The 24950-nt window shown below is 39.7% G+C and overlaps 2 protein-coding genes and 1 long non-coding RNA gene across 4 annotated transcripts; all 3 read left to right on the top strand.

The window, feature by feature from the left end:
- Positions 1-9111: 9111 nt before the first annotated feature.
- On the top strand, positions 9112-10478 carry LOC111247718 (oxidized purine nucleoside triphosphate hydrolase-like). Its single transcript, XM_022798983.2, has one exon. The coding sequence runs from the start codon at positions 9112-9114 to the stop codon at positions 9646-9648; it is 537 nt and encodes a 178-aa protein (XP_022654718.1). The 3' UTR covers positions 9649-10478.
- A 454-nt stretch (positions 10479-10932) lies between these two features.
- Positions 10933-16774, top strand: wmd (serine-threonine kinase receptor-associated protein wmd). The gene is made up of 5 exons (XM_022798158.2): positions 10933-11276; positions 12276-12417; positions 13677-13885; positions 14270-14587; positions 14793-16774. Exons 1-5 carry the CDS (start codon positions 11256-11258, stop codon positions 15573-15575), a joined length of 1473 nt encoding a protein of 490 aa, XP_022653893.2. The 5' UTR covers positions 10933-11255; the 3' UTR covers positions 15576-16774.
- Positions 16775-19197: 2423 nt separating this feature from the next.
- Positions 19198-23821, top strand: LOC147757099 (uncharacterized). 2 transcript variants are annotated; one of them, XR_015323379.1, is made up of 5 exons: positions 19198-20214; positions 20580-20676; positions 20984-21055; positions 21531-21755; positions 22528-23821. It is a non-coding gene; the product is annotated as an uncharacterized LOC147757099 (long non-coding RNA). The 2 variants fall into 2 exon arrangements; XR_015323378.1 differs by having other exon boundaries at positions 20984-21072.
- Positions 23822-24950: the final 1129 nt, after the last annotated feature.

Genomic DNA, 24950 nt, shown 5'->3' with positions numbered 1-24950 from the left:
ATAAAGACAATAATATTATTTAGGTGGAGCGGAATCATATCGAGCGGCACCAAGATCACTATAACTATAAAACAGTGATGGGCAACCCGCTCTTGATGACCGAATGCCTCGGATCATTGCGCTGTCTTCGAATCTCTTAGAGTTCTGTCCGAAATATCAGCAATATTTTTCAGTTGCGTTACCAATCCTGTTAGTCCAGCAATACTGAACTGTTGCTCATTTCGCCGCCGCTAAAAAGCGATTTGCTGCATTTTGTAAAGGAAATTTTCTTTGGATAATAATGACCCGCAGCCTCGACGTTTGAAGACGTTTCATGTGTCGTCAAATCAGGTATGGCTGGCGAAAATCCGCTTTAAGTTATCAGCAACTTACCGCTTATTAAATGGGAAAAACTCGACAAGCAATTTCTTCCGAGTCGCGTGTACGTTATGCGAAATATAACGAGGCTTAGCAAGATGGACAGCTTATGTGATGAGTTTTTCTTTGTGCTTTCCATTAAATCAGTTGAAGTGATCATTTTTTCGATGACTGGATTTTAACACTGTTAAAGAAGTTGCGAATTTATATGCACATCTAACGGTAACTAATAGAAATAGAAGTTAAACGACAATATAATTTGCGGAGAAGTTTTAAAGCTACTTCTTAATTCATCTAACATTGAAGCCATATTGTTGCCATCTTTAAAGGCCTCGAAAAAGTTCGAATCGAAGAACTTCGACGTGCGCAAAGGTTTTACCTAAGACGGCTGTTTGGGTGTAGCTACAATGGACATGTTAGCGAATGAACATCATTTAATAATAGCTGCCGTATTAATTCATAAGAAAACAGGAAACTGCAAATTAAACAGAAAACATACATTTTTTGTCTATTTCATTGACAACAATAAAGTGCTGCGAATACGTCTCGTATAAAATGAAAACTAATTTCTGCAACTGTATGCATTAATAAGTGCATAACCAGAAACTTGGGCATACGTAATTCAATATGCTATACCCCTTCGGATCAAGTTTACAACATGGACTATAGCTATCAGTTGGCTAAGAAGTGGCTTAAATCGGCAGTTAGGGAGGGAAAGAGCAACGTTATGGCTCAGTTAAAATTCAATATGTACTGCCTATACGTGTACTTTCTTATGCTCGGTACTGCCGCTAAGCGCTATTTCGGACGGCTGGCCAATAGTGCGAAAAAAAGTGGGCCTACGCCCACTTGACAACTTGAATCATCTCGTGTGTCCCAAGGATTCGTAGGCAAGCACTCTACCTACGACCCATCACGACGATTAAAACATAGTGTCTGTATTATTGAAACCTGGCTATGTAAGTAGTGCGTGAATTAAGAAGTGCGCGAAAATTTCATTCAGTTCTATTTTGCAGTACGGCTGTTCTTCTTGTCCGCGTCAGCATGTATACTTTTGATCCTCAACGTTGTATCGCACACTGCGAGACACCCGTAAAAGCGCGACTAACTGTCTTCTGTTGCTATAACCACAATAAATAAAAGCGTTTCTTAAAGCTCCAAATCGCAAATCGTCTCAAACCGTTAACTTTTCAGCCTGACTTTCATCACTGCGCAAATATTCATTTCTTCGCATCGATATTTGCAGATATTAGCTGAAAAAATTAAGTGGTGAAGCAGGACCAATGCAATCTGTCTAGAGAAAAAAAATTTCGTATGATTTTCATGAAAGCGTTGTTTGCAAGAGTAACTCGGACACAAACGGGGAAAATCAGTCAGCCCTGTGATAGCTTCGTAAGTAAAGTAGTTGCGCACCAATCTTGAAAATACGTTTTGTGCTGAGACCCAGCCATCTGATAAAATAGCCAGCGGCAATGCCAGAGTTAAAGCTCGAAGCGCAGGGAAAAACTAGTGATAGTGACGTTTCACATACTGTGGAATAATGGCTATCCTGCTTGCTACACAGTTCCTATGTGCTACATTTGTGGCTACGGAGCTACAGTTCCGTCTTCAGGAGTCTGTATATAAAAAAGAAATTGTGAATGTTATTGGTTTAGGTAGCAGCGTACTCTTCCTATCACACCATTCCAGAGCCTCGAACTTAAAATTACTTTTTTAATAGCCGTTGCTAACGCCGCAACGGAGATCTATTCAAATAATTTATGTCTATAAAAAGCTAGAGAATTATACATACAGAAATCAAAAGGACAGAGCTACTTGTTTTTTTTTCCACTTTTCCCAAGACTGTCCATTTGTTAGTCAAGCAGTCGATATCACAGGGCTATTTGTACTTACACACTTGCAAATTTGTTGATAATTACAATTATTAAGCGATATTTTTTTCTTATGAAAAAATTTCCTTCAATTTCTTGTGAAGACATTTTAGGAAAAATACTTTGTGAGCAAATTTTCAGGGTTTACGTGTTACAATTATTTCTAAGATCCGGGATCGTAGCCACTTGGGCCACGATGTTCTCCATTCGTGTGTCACTACTTTCTGGCAGAGTTTGCCGGACTAACTATATTCTGTGAAACTACAATTGCAATAGCAAATGCTTGATATTCGTAGAAACTTTGCATTTTCTAGATCTTTGAAAATAGTTGACTTCCGCGAGTGCGTACATATTTGACTTTTCCAAACTTCATAACGTAGAAGTTACAGGCAGAAATCTCAGTCGGAACGAACATCCCAATAACAGGCAACTTGTCGTTGGTCCACTACGGAAATTCAAGCTCCTCGATGAATCGAAAAATGTCTATAGTAAAAAATTAATTAAAAGTGCTTACAAGATACGCAAAATTTACAAACAGTCTATCAGAGACATCAATTATAATTATACATATATATACATATATAAATCCGAGATCCAGTTGAAAAGGATACCGACACAAGAGTGTCGTCAACAAGTGTGACAAATACAGAATTTCTTCGCCTTTCTATTCTACTCGGTACGATAGCGAAAGCAGGGGTGGCCATACACAAGGAGTGCCGTTTCGTGCGCATGGAATAACACCTGCATAGTAACAGGGATGGCCACAACTACAACATTAAAAGCCGGGTAATGATAACCGCTGCAACAAACAACACGTTTTGCACCTCTGTTCGTCCATGAAGGGCACATGCGTCGGAAGCTTATATCTCATTGATGCATGAGACCGACTTGTAAGCAAGCGAAAGAAACATGGTCTTTAGATCGGAAGTGGCACCCCGCAATATAAGCCTGCTTCTTGCAGATTTCGGTGGTGAGCTGAGGTGGGCTCATTTATGCCATAGGTAGTATCTCACAGTTCGGATTCGGGGTGGTTTAGTATACACATTATAGGGGCTAAAAGTCAGTCTCGGATTAAATACACTTAACAACTGCGAAATGGAAATTAAGTATATCGTTGTGGGAGGATCTATCCGTAAGGGATGAAAAGAGCTGCTTTGTCGCAGAAATCCTAGGACCTATTCAACAGGTCCATGTCATCCCACAGCACTTTAGGCAGTTTTGGGTGATAAATGATATTGAATTGTTCGCATTGTAATCGTCACCTGCTATCCTAACAAGAATATAGACACGTTATCTTCGCTGTAAGACCTTTTCGTTAAAAATGACAAGAGATCAATTCCGTTCTCCATAAACTTGTAGTTTCGTTGTCTGGCGAACGAAACGAAGTGGTACTCTTTGGACACCTACTTGATTTTATCTTTTGCCGGCGTCAAAAACCTATTGAAGCACTTTTGAGCGACTAGTTTGGCTGGTAATACACTCGCTATGAAATAGCGGCAACGATTTTTGAAAGAACATAAATAATTTCAAAGATCTTACCGTTGTGCCTAGCTTGGCTTAAGCGACAGTATGAGCCGTTGCGGTTGCCATCCGTCCTTTCTAGATCCATATGGTCATATCGTTTTTCAGTCACTCAGAATATCCGTCTATCGCAAACTGTGACTGGGGCAGACCCGATTACTAGTACATACAACAGCTTAGGACCAAGCAAAATTATCGGTTATATGATTATTTTTTTAATGGCCAGCCAGTTATAAAATAATCAAAAGTTGAAGTACGTGTGGTTAGCTTTAAGACAGAACTGGCAATACTCCTCACACTGCGCATTTGTACCGTGTGCAGAGTAGGCTGTCATACTTACAAGGGCGGCATCTTTGAGATCAGAAAAAAACAATGGCATTTTTGAGGATACGCTTCAGTACGGTGGGTCATCCAGGATTTGTGAGAACCCTAGTGGAATAGAGAACACACAGCAGAAATTTTGATGGAAAAAATTAAAGGCTTTAATGCCCTATGACGACAACACCCAGCCGCCCTTTATGATTGTTGTCCTGCAAGAAGCTGTAACTGTTTCATAAGTAGAGAAATATAATACACGTGATACCCATATCTTTTTTTGATCAAACTTAACTCAAGGCTAATTAAGTTAGAATGTTGCATATCGCGTGCAATATTAGAAAGTAGCATAGAATGAATGGATAAGAGGGACCGAGTTGCTTGTTCGAAATTGAGACGAAATATACAACACGTTCAAGTGTGATGCGACGTCCAGAAATCATCAAGCGCAGCTAAAAGGGACAGACAGACAAGACCCCGCAACCAGATACAACGGCGAATTTAAATATTTAACAGCATCAGGCGTTGGTTCCGTTTTCAGGTTTTGGTTGTTGCAGATCACAATGACTTAGTAACAACTGATTGAACCTGTTTGTGCAATCCGCCTTATTTTTCCTCCTAAAGGGTTCCTTTTAAACCTCCACGTAAGCTACTCCTTAGGCTGTACGTACGTCCTCCACTGATGGCGTGCTACAGCTTGTGAGGCTTCTAAGATCTATATATAACAGGTTGTTCTGTCATAATAAGCATTATCACAGTTATGTATCGTTATTGGTGAAAGGCGAAGATTATAGATTTTTATTATTTTCAACGATATAGATTAACTGAGCCTGCCTTTTACGGACACTGAAGTGATTTACCAGCTCGAATATAACACGTTTCATTGCAAAGGCCGCTGCGGTTGAGAATGACGACAACGACCCGATGAGTAGGACGCGACAGAAACTTCGCCAACCTGGTTCAATAAAATCTTGGGCTTTTTACTTTTAACAGAGGTAGGCCGTAAGCTTCCCTGATTATATATATATATATATATTCCCGAACTACCATATATATATATATATATATATATATATGATAGTTCGGGAAATGCACTGATCGAATAGACGATTGTCCCATTTGCTAGATCGCTCTTGCAGGTAGGTGACCATTTAGTCTACAATTATTTAATATAGTTTCAGAGGCATACCTCATTATTAAAAGCTTACAGGGCTGTGCGAAGGTTATTTCCCCAGCAGTATTCCCAGGTAAGCAACTATTTGTCAGATGGAATTTGTAGAAAATGGCTCTATGAATTTGTTTAATCTACTGAGTAAGGTAAGCGAATCTATATTAGGCCAAAAAAAAACTCAGAACTCCGATATACCTCAAAAGAACGCGCTGGTCTCATTTTCTGTTTCTAACTTATGCTCAACGGTCATTCGTCTAATGTACGGCATGAATTTTAAATAATTACAAAACTGTTTTTATGCTTGTGCGTCGAGCACTTTAACTTGTAGTTGAATGCTATAAGATAGAATGTGAAAAGATTGCGGATCTTCTGCTGAGGAGTTCGCCAGGGTAAGATGCAGATGTAGGTAGCTGTTAGGATATCTTTCTGGTTTTCGGTACTGATCGTACATTTCATTGATCAAGGGTTCGTAATTGATCATCCAGTAATCTTGTAACAACTACTTACTTTCTAAACGGCTGAATAATTTAACTGTACTAGAATATAATTCATTTGTAAAAGTGGATACATACATTTAGCTCTAATCGTATATGGCATATTGTACGAATGACCGCAAACTTGACAACCTATAACTATAATCGTATGGCTCAGTTCACTTTTACTTTTTGGTATAACGTTCAACCCGCTCATTCGAAGCAATTCCGTTCCGCTCGATCGATCAATGAATGGTCGATATGTCTCGCTGTCACCGTCGCAGCGACAAGAAAGATCTTCGCACTGCCGTCCGGCGGAGGGGGACGGGAGGAAGGGGTGCAACGATACCGCATCAGTAAACTAATCGCTAAGTTCGTAACAACGCCTCGCACGTACACTACCGCCTACGTTTAACCATGCTGCCATACGTGAAGTCGCCAAGCAATGCGAACGATAGGCTGAAGGGGTATCGTTAGTAATTGGAAGGCTTGTTGCGACAAAGCTCCTCTGCGGTGCCGTAAAAAGCTGGAAACAGAAAGACCTGTTTTTTGACTGAAGATGGCTGTACAGAATTGTAGCCTATTATATAATATATCTTACGCACCGTAAGATTCAAACGTTATTACTAAAGGGCTTATTATATTAAGAAAAAAAAATACTGCTATCAGTGGATGTTGTCGCCCTAACCCATACCTGACTTCTCATATTCAAATGAATTCTCTTACGAGTTATGTGTTTCGCCTCTGTGAAATGCCGCCATACGTGTACGATTAGTCCTTGTTACGCAGTGGGCAGTTAACTACGAATCTGCTGAACGGGTGAGAACGCGATGAAAAAGAGCAGCCTAACTATACGCAATATATGTTATACAGTGATCGCATTTGCAAATGGATCGATACTGATATTATGGCTTAATATTTATAAATGTTTGTCATATATTTGTATAATCCGCCAGAGTGGGCGTTAAGTTGTTCGGAAATGTAATCTCCACTCCAATGGGCCACTACCCCCCACCCCCCCCCACCCCCGGCGGAAGAATAAGCAGTTGCTGCGTAAACACCGGACGGAGTGGACTTTAGCAAGAAAGTCTGTTTTCAGTAGACGGTAAGTTAGGTACAAGAGTATCTACGAGCTGATCACAGTTCAATGTCACTACGAGCTAGTAATTGAGCAAATCGCTACTCAATATCTACCGTAATTTGTTGATAGAAGCTGCTTAGATTTCAGGCCTTATAGCAGAACATAATTTACGGATACATATAAATAATGGAAAATAGGCACACGCCCGGGTTATGTGCCAGTGCAGTGATTTGAGCCGCAATCCAGTTTTTGGCTGATGAAATTACCCACTGCTTATTCGAAGTTCATCGTATATATTTTTACTCGTACAAGCAAAACTTAACACTAAATATTATATTGGTTGCTTTTAATTTTAAAATGTATTATTAACTCTTAAACTATTTTATTTTACTCTTAGGCTCTGGTTTTTTTTTGTATTTCTTCCTTTCACGTCGGCAGCCTAGAGTCTGCTTATACTATTGACAATATTTTCTCTGATCTTTGCCTGAACGGTTTAAAAAATGTTTTTCTATTATTTACAAAACTTTGTGAATAAAAATCTATTTGCCTTTTAGCTCGAAACAAACTTTCGAGACTCCCGCAAGAAATTGTTTTTTTTTTTTTATCACCTAAAGAAGGAGAAAGAATGTTCTTGTATAATTATTTGTCGAGCTAACAAAAAAGGAAAAACGGGTCAAAGCTATCCATAAGCGGACGATGCCATTATTTGAACAAAGTTCATTGTTTGTGCATACAACTAATATATTCTGGTAAATGGTCATTAGCGTCTTTTAGAAGGTGTTTATAATATCCTCAAGCACTAGCCAGTCCCGGTCGAATCTATCTAACCGGCTCCTGTGACATAAAAACCTATGGGGAAAAATGTTTGGAAGTATTCAATATTTAAGTTCAATTAATGTTTACAAGAAGTGTGCCTTTTATAGTCCATAGTAATATGTATCATATTATAATTTTTATAGCACACAGGTGACCAATGTGACACGGGAATACAACGTAGGCCTAGAGCACCAGGTCAGCTAAACGTAATTTTCTGATAGTGATTTGCACCCTTGTATCAGTATCTCTGTAATTTAGAGTTTAGCATGAGCCTTATATCTACGCTATTCCAAATTATGGAAAAGCATTCAGGAACATATAATTGTTTTACAAGATTCTCTGTGCAGAATGTCCCATGCAAAGAATAAATTACGTGCAAGACGCCCTTTTTTGCTTTTCAATAGGGATCCGTTTTTATTCAGTTTCCGCATTTTCCCAATTCTATAACACGTTACGCGTGAAATGCCAGTTTTGGCCGACAGAGCTTTTAGACTTTAGGATTTGCTTTCGTAAAAAAAAGCCTCTTCGACTGCAGAAATGTGTTCTTGTCCTTCGGACGGACACAACTGGTCACCTCCCCACTGGTCTTCAGTACTCCAATGCTTGTCCTTGAAACGTGTGCATTACTTGCGCACTGTGCTTTCAATTACGATCTGTTTACATAATATTTGCATCGATCTTCGATGAATTTCTGCGGCCCTGTGGCCTTTGATTTTTTAGGTTAAAAGACATTTTTACTTCTGAACTGTTTTTTTTCGAGTAAACTCAACCGGTTTTCGCTCAGACGATTTCTGAAAAGGACTGAATTATCTATTAGTCAAATTGTATCTGCGAGTAGCGCTGAATTTGAAAAGTTAATAAATTTCAAAATCTGCCGGATTCGCTCGCAACAGTCTAATAATAATAATAATAATAACCGCATAAAGTTTTAAATAACTAGTTACTCAGCAGGAAAGTAAGTGTATTCAAATCTTAACATATTTAACAGAGCATCGTTCATATATATTTTATAATATCCGATTATTATAAAATATGTTTAGCTTTATTTATTTGTGCCAAGGTCACAAATTGCTATGAAACGGTTGCTGAAGGAGGGGACTTACCATAACTTATATGCTAAACAGGTTACTTTCTATATTCGGCTCGTTTGCGTCTGTTAACCCTTCAGCGTCCGCTGTTGGCATAGAGGCTCCGAGGGCTAAGTCTTTAGCTGTGGGAGGAGATAGCTTTGGGTCTAAGCCGCGCAGAACTTGTCTTTATTTACGTGGAAGTGGATTCGTATATGTTCGATTATTCAAATGTGTGCATGAAATCTCTTTTTAAATGTAACTGTTCGTGGACCCATGGCAAGCTCTCCAGTAATCTTTTCTTAGGTCACAGGTTGTTCCGTCGATTAAACTTCATGACCAGCAGCGCAAACACAGCTGGTACACCAAGCGGTCAGGAGCAATAATATTTCATGTTTTAATAATTTATTTTTTTAGGCTGCAAGCGAGTTGCCACACCATGTCGGAGCTGAGTGCCACTCGACAGATTCGTGTCTCTCCGACCGCAGTGCGTAAACTATATACCCTATTTCTCGTTCGTAAACGCGACAAGGTGCTACTCGGCATGAAAAAGAGAGGTTTCGGAGCTGGCAAATGGAACGGATTTGGAGGCAAGGTCGATCCCGGCGAAACAATTGATCAAGCGGCAATACGCGAGCTGAAAGAAGAGAGCGGCCTTGAGGTAGCCACTTTCCATAAGTTCGCTGTAATCACTTTTGAGTTCGTTGAAGGAGATCATATCATGGAGGGTCATATCTATACATCGAACGAGCCAGTTGGCGAACCTGTGGAGACGGAGGAAATGCTACCTCAATGGTACCCAATTAACAAAGTTCCATTTGACAAAATGTGGCAAGACGACAAATTCTGGTTTCCACTATGGGAAAGCGGTAAGCGATTTGTCGCTTATTTCAAGTTTCAAAATAATGATATTCTTTTGGACCAAACGATCCGGGAAATTAGTGATGACTCGCAGAAGCTAGAACCAATGTGTTAAACGGAGAGCTGGTGTATCTTGAAGCTATTGCGTGCATTTCAGGGAAAACCTCAGGACACTCTCTAAAACTTCAACCTTCGGTCAGAAATATAGGGCTTCTCTATATATTTTAGACACGGTAAAAACTACACATCATGAATCGTCGAAAACGACTCGTTTCAACTAAAGAATAGCATATGTTATAAAAGCTGAATATTTAAACGTAATATCAAGTTCATATTTGTAACGGCTATATACGTATTCTTGCATCATATGCCCGACCAAATAAAGGTGCACAAGTTCGTGATGTGAAAAAATCTAAATTTCTATATTACAAAATAGGAAGAAGGGAAAAAAAACGTTATCTATCAGCTCATTCATTTTGTATGCTTTGTTAAAACTGGTTTTCATTAAATATAACTAAACTACATTAGCTGTATACCTAGCAACTTCGACTGTGCTACTGAAACATCTAAATATTAAAAGAGCTTTATCAGGCTTCAGTTATTTAGCTATTAACTGTTGTCAGGTCAGGATATTCATTCATTTGTAACCTCACCGAAGAGGTAGTCCACAGTCAAGAACAACGAATATATAGTAAACCCTTATGTATCATACGTATAGTTTACAGACCATGCTATTGCTGGAACAAAGAATCGTCAATGGTTTCCATGAAAATGATTCTTTTTAGTAGAGAAATGCATCTTTAAGCGTGGCGCAAAACAAGCATGTCGTGTGGCCTTTACCTATCGAAAATTCAATCAATCAATCAATCATTCATACTCATTTACTCAGCTTTGCCGGATAGACATTTCGATATTTTACATCATATATACATAACATATAACAATTTAATGTACAAAGTTTTATATGTTATCCTGTACCATCTAAGTGTCATTTTCACGAGCCTGACTAAAACTGATGTCATTAAGCAATTCCTAGAATGATCGGCCCTAGAGCTCACGAGGTTGTTTAAAACCTACCAATGATTGCACTACCGTGACACTGGCATTTTTCGGTTCGTCGTTGAGCGAAGCACGAGACACATTACAAGCTTATCTACACCTAGTACAAACACAATAATAGCTAGGATTATTCGAACTTCGATAGAGGGTGACCACGTCTACTATTCAACTTACCATTATTTGTCAGCTGTCTTATTTCACTATAATTGGCAGATTTGTTCAGTAGACTTTTTCCTAACCGCCCGAGAATGATACGTCACTTTCGACAACAGAACAATGCGTTCATTCAACCAATGGATGCAACTGTATAGGCTGCAGACGTCTTTACATTGTGATTAACCGTGCGACCAGCAACGGACGAACTTAGCCGGCAGTACCGAATAGCGGCGGAGAAAAACATCCAATCTGTCTTTCATCATCATAATCACTATCATCATTATCGCCGCCGTCGCCATCGGTGGTTCGTGTGGGTTCGGTGTGTATTTGCAAAGTAGCGAAAAATCGCTCCACGTTTAACAAATCAGAGACGGCTCCTGTGACTGGTGTTGGTAGCAGTCAATTATTTGGTACCTGTCGGCGTGGTGGATTTTGTGCGGACAACGACCAAAGAAATTTCTATTTTTTTACATTCAAAGGCAGGAAGTGTAGCACCCAGTGACGACCATGGCGTCGAGCTTGCGGCAGGTAACGTAGCTCAATTTAAGTATCAAGTAAATACTTTGAGAAGTTTGAAACCTAGTTAACTGTGTAGCTCACAGACGTTGCAGCGAATTGTAACTTGCTTGGTCTTTATTCGTGGAAATAAACAGGTTGTGGTTAGAGTAACGATAGAACATATGTCTGCCTTCGTATGTCAGAACGGCAGTTGCTGTTAGAGAGATTAGCAGCACGAATCTCGAAGAACAGAGTACATTTTGTTATGATGCAGGTTTATGATTTCGATTTAAAGCTTTACAACATGTGAACATCTCTTTGTGTTATATTACTTTCGTCATACTATCAAGTGTCGAAAAGGAAGATGAAACCATGTGGTAAAAAAGACTATTATATATTCTCTATTGTTTGCATAACCTGAAACAACAGGGAAAGTGGAAATTCAGCCTAGGCAGTTTTAGGGGTAGAAATCACGCGTTCATGCTTAACACCTACGATCCAATCCAAATGCGACAGATGATTCAATGGCTACAGTTAATCTTAATAACTTGACATTTTAATACACTTTTTGCTGATACGCCAATCAAGTGCTAACAAAATATAGGATGCTGCATATGACTGTTTTTTGAATTGTTAGGTTTTCTTTGGATTTTGAAATAGAAATTAAATATCCAGTGGAGTGGAGTGGAAAACGTTCAAAGAAAAATTCTGTACTCATTTTTTAATTCGTACGGCAGAATGTTGTGCCTAAAATTGCCTAAAAAGGATTAGCGGAATTGGTAGAATGACATCTTGACGGACAAAAAGCTAAGCTGTGCACCATAACAAGTTCCTTAACGGAAATATGGCTATTTTTGCTACGTTGGCCACAGACCAGCGGATTACGATAATTATCTAATTCGATCGTTCATGTATGTGCGCATAAGTTAGCTCATAAACAATTCTATATTAAGTCAGCGATTATAGAGTAGAGATCTTGCTAATTGGAGCTCGTTTTACTTAAGGCGCCTTTGCTCAATTTTGTTCCAGGTCTCATTGATGTGCTCGGGCCACACGCGACCCGTCGTCGATTTAGCTTTCGCAGAGCGTGAGAATGAGCAGGTGTTGCTGATTTCGGCGTGCAAAGATGGCAAACCTATGCTTCGAGATGGTGTCACGGGCGACTGGATTGGTATGCTCTTTACTTATGTATCTATACGCCTTTTCTAATTGTATCAAAGTGGGGAAAAATATTAAAGCTGAACGCATATGTTTTGGACTTTTGTTTTGTGAGTTGGGTCTGTTTCCAATAATATATTTTATATTAAATAACCCGACAGTTCGTTGACAGACAATGCCTGGTATACCACTCAATTTGTTCTTAGCAAAGGAACTGAACAAGTTTTATAAAGCTGCTTTATACAAGTTGTTTTGACCGGTGACTAGCATTAGAATTAAAAATTCCATAAGAGGCGTTGGATCGAAGTTTTCGTTAACTGTTGCTGTTCTCAGACGCACAAGGCTTGTTCATTTGAAAGCATCACGTACCAAAACTGGAACACTGATACGCAATTTTTACTAAGTGGACGTGTTATATTGTCTTGAATAAAAAGAAATCAAACATACGTGTTGTGCATATTTAGTAAGCCTATACTGGCCTGTCGCCTAGGTCCAGGTGACTTTTTAATTAAAATTCACGCTGTAAAATCATGCGCTGTCTGCAATTCTTTTTCGACGGACAAAGTGTACCGCTGGTGCAGGAGTCGTGTGGAAGAATTCTGCAGGAACGACCCCCCTAAACCTCGACCTCCCGGGGAAAATCTGACTTATGAATAGAACAAAATTGCTTATTTATGATAACATCAACTAGTGAAGGTGAGCGCATTTCTTTAACAAAGGCGACCATTAAAAAATGTATGCAGGTATAAGCCCTATATGCTATAGTGATATCGTGGATCGACTCTATGATGATTAGAAAGCTATCCTTTTTTTTGGAAAATGGGTTAATGGCCGAAATGGGTGCGTCACAATTGCATCTTTAGTCGTTACGAAGCCTCTTCCAAAGCAAAGATTTTCGGCAGGTTCAAGGGCCCAACTTCAAACCTGGTATGCGGGGAATACTTACTCGTTCTTAGTTCGTTGCCTTTAGAGTGGTGTTAGGACAATTTCGAATTTGCTGAAGAGTCGACCTGACTCAACCTAGATGGAAACGTTTGTTAAATAGAATTTAAAAAGTAATTAAAAGATACTCCCGAGTACGATGTGTGGGTGGATTTCAAATCTGCGGTTATAAAGAGCAATATATTACTAACTTAGCTGACGCACCCAGTACATAAATACCCGTAATTTTGACTTTGTAGGGCATATATGAACTGATGGCGGCTATAGTTTCTTAACGTTCTTATTTTATAAATATTTTTAACAATTGAGTTTTTGTGAACTTATTTTTAGGCACGTTTGAAGGGCATAAAGGCGCCGTGTGGAGCGTTTGCCTTGATGGTTCAGGTAAACTGGCTGCCACAGGGTCAGCTGATTTCACAGCGAAATTATGGGATACAGCAGAAGGTACCGAAAGGCTGTCGTTGGCTCACATGCATATCGTCCGAGCAGTTGAGCTTTCACCTGATGGAGCCTATCTCACTACAGGAAGCGCCGATAAGGTTAGACGTGAATAGAGGCTAGTTGTCTCATATAATCAATATTATTGCACTATTCGGAAGCTTTTTAACATCTTGCACAGGTATTAACGATTTTTTGACCGGTGTACTCTGCAGGTTAATGTAGATCTTGTTTGCAATTTACATTTTGTTGTTATGATATCACTTATGCAAATAATAATGATTGATTTTTTCTACCGAATTAGAGTCACTAAATGAGCAGGATTGGTCAAATAATAGCCAGTCGTACTATTCCACTATTGATATATATATAAGTTCCATTAAGCATCATCCATGTGTTGAGGTAAAAAGGCATGTGTTATAGCCTGATCAAAGCAAAAGTGTACACAACTATTTCAGATTTTCACAATGTTTGCTAAATTATAGAAAATCCGTCGTTTCGATGTAACGACTGGGACGTGTGGTGACGAAACAACGGAGCCGCTGCAGATGTTCGAAGGTCATACAGCACCTGTGAAATACGTACGCCTATTACCTGATGGCAAGCGTCTCCTCTCGGTCGGAGATGATCGTACAGTTCGTGTCTGGGACCCTGTAGCGGGTGAAGGTGGAGGTTTAATTAAAACTTTGGAGTTCACAGATCAACCTCACTCAATAGAGATAACTCCTACTGGAGATCGTTTCGTAATGGCCTTAGGTAAAAAGGTTCAGGTGTGGTCAACCCATTCGTATGAAATGATCAAGGTATGTGTGTTTTCAATTAGCGAAGCTGTTTTGCATGTTACGTACGTCATATGTCAGTGGTCCATCGCTTTAAACGATCAATGTAGTCTTACTCTGACATTTACTGCCGTGATTTGTTTCACCGAGCCAAATTAATAGCCAATCGCTGCTGATCATATCAATAACCACATTTCAATTATGTTCCAACGTTTTTTTCGTATTGTAGGAACTTACATTGACGTGCCCCCTTTATGCGGCATCGTTGCATCGCGATGGCCGCTTCGTAGCATGTGGTGGTGAGGACTTTCGCCTATACAAAATGGATCTCGAGACAGGGGCCGAGTTGGAATCGTTTAAGGGCCACTTTGGCCCGGTTCACTGCTGTGCCTTTTCTCCGGACGGACAACTGTACGCGTCGGGAAGTGAGGACGGTACGGTCCGATTATGGCAAACAGTCGTCGGCACGACTTACGGCCTTTGGAAATTCGTTGAAGGCAGTGCTGCTACCCCCCCTGCCCAGCCTGTGCAACCAGAGGGTCATACCGACGATGGAGCAGCGCCACTTGGCGCCTCCGTCACGACGACTACGACTACGACTACTACTATCTCTACGACGGACTCAACCACAAACTCTTCTGAGTCCGGCGACGCCGCTACAGCTGTCAACTCAAATTCTCCAGAGCCGAAAAGCTGTGAAACTATCGAGACGCAGCGACAATCACAACCTGAACAGAATGATGAGATGTTGCAACAACAACAACAACAACAACAGCGGGAACAACAAGAGCAGCAACAACAACAACAACAGCAACAGCAACAGCAGCAGCAGCAGCAGCAACAGCAACAGCAACAGCAGCAGCAGCAGCAGCAGCAACAACAACAACAACAGCAACAACAACAGCAACAACAACAAGAAAAGGAAACGCACCAACAAACAGAAGGTGGCAATAGCGAAAAAGCAAGTAATGGTGTGCTCCAGGAAAACCATAACGAAACAGAGACGTCGTAAGATGGACAATGACGTAGTAAGCAACCATGATGATTCATGTGCTGTTTTCATTTGGGTAGCTTAGCAATTTTTTGTACTGACAACACCGCGTACGACGAAATTCTAAACTAAAGTAATATGTATGAATGCGTTTGTTTATGAAAAGAATGAATTTAGGCGTGTGTACATGGAGGTATCCGACTACGAAATCATAAATATAGTTACTGTTTTCAGGTAAAATTTGTATAAGAGTCTGGTCCAGGTGACTAGGAGAAGCCAGCAGAAGGTCTAAGGGGGTGTGGCATAGGCACGGCCAGGTTGAAAGTGGGTATAGAGGGGGGCTCTATCGAAATTGCCGGAAGTATATAAAGTTCGAATTGGTTCAGAAACGTTAAGCATAATTTGCGATTATCCTTGTAGTGGTGCAATTATAAAAGAGTGAAAAATCAACAAAAGGTGTAGTATTTACTCGTTTGCGAAAGTTAGTCTGCACACATTGCTCGAACCATGGCTTGTACATCGAAAACAACAACAGACACGGTACAAGTTTGAGTGGTGCACAATGGAAGTACAACATGTCCGTTTCCCTTGAGTACTGACAGTTGCTCATCACCGAGCCAACATAATGATGCCTTTGCCTATAGAACATTTTTCTGTAGCTTTTTAGTAACAGTGACGCAATGGCGTACTCGGTTGAGAATATCAGATCCCAGGCTGCAAGGAAACTATTAAAAGGTATGTAACACAATAAAGCTGGGAGGTAATAGTAATGAGGCTGTTGCCTTGCGTTGATGGAACATAATACAAACGCCAAGCTTCATGTGATGGGAACTCAGATGAAGTCATGGCAAGTCAAAGACGAATATGCTTCTGTCTCGGTAACGCAGCGAGGAACTGCATTTATCCCTAGACATCAAGACAAGGGTAAATACGAAAAATTGTGTATTTCTGTCTCTCCTGCACATCCTAATAATATAAACTTGAAAGCTATTTATAAGGGGGTATTGTATTTATATGTATGGCTTTGTTTTATAATAAACACTTGATCAAATGAATGTAGTCATTATGATTTTTGCCAATTTAATCTAGTGAATCATGCCAACTAAGCACGCCGCCGTGCCTCTGGCCAAGTCATCCTCTAGTTGTCACAGATATTGTGGATGAGTGGCTGATTAAGTCTATTATAGTGAATAAAAATGAAGCATGTTGTGAATGAGGTACACGGCTGTTTTGCTTCTACGATGCGCAAGAAAAAACCACACATTAAATTTTGCACGTGGAAGAACATTGAGCGTGAATTTGAGCACATCTTCATTGTACAGTGCGGACAAATGGTTGAATGATTTAAAAAAGTATTTGAGCTGCTTAGCGTAAAAAGGTTTTTTTTTTTATCATCACATTCATGGAAGTTTGAATAAATGTATTTTATAATGGTAGCGTAGGAACTAACGCACCAAAAACGAGTACATCGCATGATTATTTTAACACGCACACTTGTATGAGTAGTTGTTCATTAATCCCTAGCATAACACTCAGTCGTCCAAGAGCAAATGACCATCCTGACAGCTATATATAAGAAATGTTGACGTAGTCGTTCACGTGTTTTTGCCCCTCTGTATAACGTATCTGTAAGTGTCCTGCCTGTTAAATGTTATTGCTAACAACATGAATTTCCATCTAAAACAGGGTTCATGCATAACTTCTGCGACTGCTGTCAAATGCAGGGTACTAATTGTCTAGCTGTTCCATATCGTGATACTGTGGTGTCCAAGGGTCTAGGTGTAGCGGCTTTGCACCACAAACGTTTTTCACTGTGTTAGTTTGCCTTACGTTCGAACGGTCAGCTTCTATCCCTTCAATAATCCGGAATTGCTTAAAATATGATTGTTGGTATCAGGCGGTATTTACTTGCTTAGGGCTGAGCTTAATGTTTGACGGTACATTAAACTAGCTGAATTTGACAATAGAATATGACCGAGCCAGGAAACAGTGATATGGACCGAAAGATAAGAAACACATGGTTGTATTTTTACTTTCCAGTGGCGTGTGGCTGATCAAACAGCCCTTAAAGACGTTGCATAGGGCTTCAGATAAGCGTTGTCGAAAATCTTTCAATCTACCCAACAAAGTGGGAATTTAACTTATAGTTTTCAGGAAAACCTGTACTCAGACAATGATGGGGTAAAAACAAGTATTTGAGCCGTGAGCAGCGATGGCGTACTATAAAAAAAACCGTAAAAATGTTGAGCAGGACATTGCTATTCCTTCGGGTGATGCACGGCAAAATAGGTCAGCTTATAATCGCCGGAGGAGCTCGAATAATTTATTAGAAAAGGTGACCGACGGATGCTATCATTAGGACGATGCCTTCTATTTGTTTTCAGCTTCTTCTATTTAGATGGTGAGAAAATGATGAAAACATAAATCATCGACCCGGTAGAAGAGATTAGAAAAAATTGAAAAACCATCACTTAGGGTTAAGTCGACTTCATCGAATAACAGGGAGAACTAGACGTATCAGTAGTGATCCATATAACGACCAGGCGGTCAACGAGCATATATGTTATTCGCAGAATTGGCATAGGTTGCGATTTAAAACACCTGCTAAACGATCTGTTTGTCGACAAATGACCATAAAAATTTTATTTGAGATACACAAAGTTCATTACGTGCAAAGTTACAGTGACAGCGACTGTTATTCTCTCTAAAAGTCTGAGATGTGGGTATAATGTTAGATTCAAGAGGGCGTATTTTTTTTTTTTGGTAAATTTTCCGTCGTTTCCAGCAACCCTGATCCACCGAAATCTGATCTCAGCTGTACTCTTGTGTTCTCGATTAGTTGGCAATGAATGTTTCATTGATATACATTTATGTAGTTCTCGGTGTTTACAAAGCACTTTACAGCAGCTTTGATAATAATTAACGCATAAAGCTGAGGAACGAATTTATTGTAATATAAAGCGAGAAAAGAGCGGAGCGTCACTTACTGATACAACAGTAAGGCGATAGGAACCGAATAGTAGGTCCACTCCACCTGATTTAGAATTTGGGTTAAGTAACGTTTCAAAGATAGATCGGGGGCCGAAGTGTAACTTTGAATGTACGGGTGGATATATGAATATCTGGATTTACATTGGGAACAATTCTGAGGTCGAGATAAGTCACTTCTTCATCTAGCAGCGTGAATACGGCAGGGCACAATTTGCCATAGCAGGACAGGATAAGTGGGATAGAACGATAGAATAATTGCTGGACTATTTTAGTAATCAAGCGAAATTACTGCAAGAACACGATGGTATTCACGCGACAGAAAAACCGTAAGCGGGCATGTAAGTTACGTTGGACTGAAACCACACAGTTTCTGAGAAAAAGAATAATGGATGAGTCTGAGAAACAGAATTATTCTATATAATAATAATATCTGCGACGAGAAGGGGCTATATGGTCTCAGAGGAACCGCTATCGAATAACTCGAGGTTTACAAACTATGCATGGTTTTTGTAAGCTGAATACGATTCAAATGTGTAACTGTTTGTTTAACAACCTGAAGTTTCCGAATTAAGTATTCTTCGGAATATTAGAATACTCCGATGTGATAGGTGCCAGAAAAGAAGAACTGGATTGGTGCCGCAATGACCCGTAATTGCCACATGATAGCTGTTCTTGTGCATCTGATTTATAGCCAATTTCAAAATAGATCAATCAACACCAGATAGGCGCAGGGCAAGGCCCACGGGTTTATTTTATGTTGCCTGGTTTAATATACGTTACAGGTGATACACAGTTCGAAGGCTGAAAGCTACAATGTACGAGTTCGACGCAAGCAAATGCCTACTTGGCTTTGAGAAGGCGTTGGAAGGTTTTTATACACGGTAGGTTTTGATACCTTTCGTATAGACCCCCAGTGAGGCTGAAGTTGGGCATCACCCAGTAACTGATTTTTATGGCGTGTCATCAACGGATCGTTATTTGTCTCGTCGTTGTCTCGCACCGGTCACAAATCCTCCGTTGGACCAGTGTACTGAAACGTTTGGCACGAACACCTTCGCGTTCAGGTACGTGCAAAAGGTACCAGTGAGCGTAACAATGGGAACAACGCTGAAGGGCACGTGCAGCAGTAGAAAGGGTTTCAAATCTATTGTACTCGCAATTTGCCTGCTCACTGATGCGGAGCACAGAAGCGGTTTTCTCTCTAGTCCTTCTGTAAGCTGTTTGGCTACCATGGCACATGGTATATTGATTGTCTTTACTGAAATCTCATTAAGGATGGACGCGTCTATTGTGTCAGCCGATAACGAGCAAATGTATTATATCAAATGGCGCTATTCTTACCTCTCCTCTGTTGATGATCTTCAGAAGCTTGTGCGAAGCTAGCTATTTAGCAATGGCTTAATCACTTGGCATAGCTATTTACATGGTAAGTGCTTGACGGTGGCATTAGCAAGAGACCACGTCTTGGCTTGAACGATACCAATATTTATAGAGATTTTACACTTGAACAATTTATTAGAAACGGTATAGTGATGCATTGTCGAGCCGCTCCTCTAACGGTATCAGCAACAACAAGGTGAACCTAAACAAGTCGGCACGTAAACAAACTGATGTTCTATTGACACGGTTAACTTTGAACGTCACTGTTTATTTGTACATCGGCAACACTGTAAGCTGAAATTTTCCTTTCCTTTTTATTATACTGGAGCACTAGTGTTAATTAGGTTTCCTAAAAGCATTCAGATCAGTCGTCTAATGAGCTTCTCATGCACATCATTCCTTTCGTCAGTTGTCATTGTTCGCAAAACGCTGCCTCTATGTATTTGTATGATCTCATATATATATATGTATATAAATATATACGCATTCATATCTAACTTTCCACCTATAGGATATTCGAAAACATCAACATTGCCGTATTTTCCCACATATACAGACGGAAGCGGCAGTATTTATTCTAGATTCTTTAACCATAGGGATGTTTTGCACGAGAAAATCCGAAATATAACACACTGCGCTAAATTCGATCCATAGGGTGAGCACACAATGATGGAAGGCCCCAAGCGATATTTGACCTTTTGTAAGGATACGTTGCAAAGTATTCTATTGCTGAATTGCACACTACAACCTGGTATGATATGAACCTTGTGCACGATCGAATATAGCGTCTATTATTTTTGAAGGACTCGTTTTAGAATCTCGTAAAAGCTGTTACAGAGCATTCTCTAATAATGTTTTTTCTATATTTCCAAAATATGGCATAGTCTTTAAGGTCTTCTTTGAAGAATCTCAACATTTGTGGTAGTAGTAGTTTAAAAAATGCCCGCTTTCATTACACCGATAGATTCGACGTAAGTGTGACGTTATGGCGTACAAGTTTGTAAGGTCATTTGGCCAAAGTCAATCAACACTTATTGAGTTTATCTATATATTTACAGGCGCTGATCATTTCCGTCCGGCTCAAGACTGCTGCTAGCTATATAGGATTAACGATCCTCAAGTCTCAAGCAGTAAGATAACGTTTCTTGTAAGCATTTAAATATGGCTCGCGATATGTCTAGTGTTGCTATTATTTTAGTGTGATTCTAAACGGATTTCCTATTTCGGCTTAGGCCAACGTGCTGACTCTTTTTCCCACAACGTGCGCGCCGTGGGAAAATTGTCAGACTAGTCCAGAGGTGCAGGCATCTTATCTGTCAACGTTGCGGGTTAGCATTAAGCAAATAATACATTTTAAATTAAAAAATACTTGGCATATTTCTTCTCGCCCCTTCTACTTTTTTTTGTTAATATATATTGCGTATTGGTGGCACAGGTATACGTTTTTATACACGATGTAATAGATATGCGTCTTTGTACATATATATTACACGCATTATGAATATAAAATGGTACATAATAGTTGAAGAACGTAATATAATTCGTACATACAAACAATCATTATGACTTCTCTATGCATATAAAATTATTATCAATTTATTACAGGTATTGAAGGAAATCTACTCTGGATTTTGGACACGATTGGGTTATTGTCGATGCAGTCAGGCAGCTTTAGGTCTATTTCACAATACGATAATGAAAGTGACGATGTGAAAGATTTCAGTGTTTAACTGGATTGCCCGTAATCTACATAATCCACCAACAAGATTCACTCGTTTCGGGTTGCCTATATCCACAATAAGTCCGTCTGTAGGGGTTACCCTTACAAAGGTAAAGTGTAGTTGACGACTAACGAAGGCAGATTTCATTAAATCCGGTCGAATATTTGTCCCTGACTTTTCTTAGTAGTCATGAAAAGGACACGGACAAAAGGGGCAATAGGCGTCGTGGCAGATCTAAACGGTTTATCGACATCACTGATTAGCAGTATTTACTCGTGCGTATTTATTCTGACGCCAATTAGGATAGACCGAGGAGTGTTGCTACAGTTGCTTGTCACGTATTATTGGGAAGCTTTCCATTACGATTGCTCGTCTATTAAAGATGTTCGATAAGTCGATATCGATAGTTATCGTTTGGTCCTGCTATTTCGAGGCATCCATGTTTACCAATGTACGCGTGCAGTCCTCTAGGGAATGTCTGTTTAAAACAGTTGCATATTTAAGAACAAGACTACGACAGTCAGTAGCTTGATACACTCATTCGTAAAAGAGCGATAGGTCAAATGTGAGAGATTTAATTGAACATTGCACGGGAGACTATTTACCGCAGTTGTTGGTCGTGAATAGTGGGCTCTGCCCCGCACTATTTCCATTTGCAGCAACACTCTAGACGCACATGTTGATCCATAGCTAATGTCTGGTTCTAGAGGAAAAACGTTCGAAGACGACCGTATTTCCGCCTGAAAAAAAATTCGAGTTCATTGCTAAATTTTGCACTGATTCATCGGTTGCATGCAGAATGTGTTTTTGAATCATACTAGTGGCGTCAATCAACGGGATTGAGGCTTTACTTGAGTGCCGCTTACTGTGCTTGCTTTCAGGCCACACAGCATCCTAAACATATTAAACCGACAGGTAGCAGTTGACCAGCCGTCGATGCAATGGTGCCTACGAAGGAGCGGCGTTCGAAATGCAGTATTCCACCCATTGCGTTGAAAAAGAATAGGCGCTTTTCATTCGCTCAGATATCTGTCAAAATTTTGTCGAAAACCACGACGGATTTATAATCATTCAGGTTACTCTTTACGTTCGTTTTCTTCAAGATTTTCTTTCAGTCCATTTCTTCAAACGAGAAAAATGGAAGTAATTGTGCGATTTGACAATCGCTGGAAACTGAAATGATAAAAAGCTTTTTGATAAAATTGTGTGCGTACAATTCCACAGTGGATAAAAATTCGTGGAACATATCAGTTGACGATGACGCTATGCACGGGATGCCAAAGGATGGGTGTTCTACATAGAATTAAATTTTTTCCGCTTTTTGGCACTGTCCGACAAAACCAAAAACGTTTTCACAAAAAATGTTTGCCATATTAGCGCCTCTAACGCCCTTATAAACACGTGAATGGTTTCACTCAGGACCACTTCGGGACGGAGGTCCATCGCATTGTCGTACAAATAAATCAACATTACTGGTCGGTTCTTTTTACCATTTTAATTCCGACATATCAATTTTTTGGAGTATAAATATATGTACCGCTTAGCTCTTTGAAGTCTATCAGTCCATCAAAAGTGGCCCTCCTTACGTAAAGTTTTATGTCTAGCTTTCACCCTCAAGGTGATATTTTCAACGTGAAATTCAAATTCAGGTTGAGACACATCTATTTAAGCCACAGTTCAGGGAGTACGGCTCAGTATATTAGCGAGACATGCTCAATCAACGCTAAGCAGAACCCGATATTCTTGTTTTGAACCTAAATATAGTTACTCTGTTCGTTATGATTTAAACTGAGGGGTGATGCCGAAGTGCTAGGCAATAATAAACAATCTATCTGTTCGCACCGATTTTGATACAAAGCACGACATTTGCATTGAGTAGGTATTATCAGTATTACCTTACACACATAAACCATGTACCTATGTATTTGAAGAATTGCAAAACATCTTGAACTTATTATATCGTTTTGACGCATCATAGGACACATAGGGGACACATAGGACAAATGAGCAGAATCGCCCGAATTATAGTCATAATGAAATGAATATTACATGTAAGCTTTCCCAGCAGTATCTGCACGGGGTCCGCTGCATCGAAAAGAAACATCGATCGGTCTTCCATAAGTGAACCGTAAGTACGTGCATACGCTTTGATATACTGTGGTTTGTTTTGCATTTACATAGGGCATACGTCAGCGACCGTTTGGACAATGGCCTCGAGCATGGATGCACGGTTCAAGAGCACACATTAAGCTTCCCACTCACGCGCTTTCAGCGATTACAATTTATATATTTTTAAACGTTTACATAAACAACTTTCCTGTCAAACTAGAGGAATTCAACTTTGCAGTGAATAATAAATTATGAATTTTCACTATAAACTGCCATTAGGTATTGTTGAAAGGTTCAGCTAGGTTTATTGTTAAAGGGTTAAACGCGACATGGCGTGTCCTCAAAGTATCAGCGACATAATTGAGCTTACTCCTTGAGTTACGCAAAAAAAGTGTACTTCACGGTTTCTCACGGTTGATGACTGTGGTCGACGGCAGGCCGAAGGAGCAAGCAGCCTTTTAACTGAAGTTGGCCGCAATAAGAATGAACCCAGTAATTCAAGGCCGACGCGTACGACAAGTTTATAGTACGATTTGTTGTTTGCTTTCAGTTTTTTTTTTACTTAGATCGAAGCGACACACGATTTTATTTACGGTGTTACGTACACTTTGAGACGATCATCTTTTTTAAGCATGGTATTCCTAGTTAAAAGGAACAGAATGTGACAGTTGATCAGGTGCAGGGATGTTAGCTACAAAAATATTCTCACCGTAATTATTTACTTGTCAATTTCAACTTATTTGCATAAAATTTTTGATAGAATTGCAGTAATAACAACGATAACAATATTGGAACACGGAACTTTGGAATTAACATATATATGTATAGTTCCATGCCAGACGTTTGGTTCTAACGAGTAAATCATTTGAGCCTTAGTTTGTTTGATATTTATCAGTTCCGAAGGTACATCTCAACGTTGTAACCGTTGCTTATTCCATTACTTAAGGCAACTGAGATAAACATATCTTTGGCAGATGGTAAACACGAGTAAAATTTTCTGCGCTCGCAAAGTGGTATTTTTCAATTGCAACTTGCGAAAAAACTTCCTCAAAACAACCAAAACTTTTATTTATAAAACAAATGTTTATAGTACCATTCGGGGGTATCTGGAAAGGCGCTGAAAAAGGGCCGATATTATCGAAAAGTTACTTGACATAACTGTTGCCAGGGGTATCCGGGACTCTCCAATAACACG

The sequence above is a fragment of the Varroa destructor genome, unplaced genomic scaffold (genome assembly GCF_002443255.2).
Source record: "Varroa destructor unplaced genomic scaffold, Vdes_3.0 BEIS01000003.1, whole genome shotgun sequence".
In the NCBI taxonomy this organism is placed as follows: domain Eukaryota; kingdom Metazoa; phylum Arthropoda; class Arachnida; order Mesostigmata; family Varroidae; genus Varroa; species Varroa destructor.
Note: the sequence above shows the minus strand (reverse complement) of the source record. Positions and strands in the feature narration are given on the sequence as shown.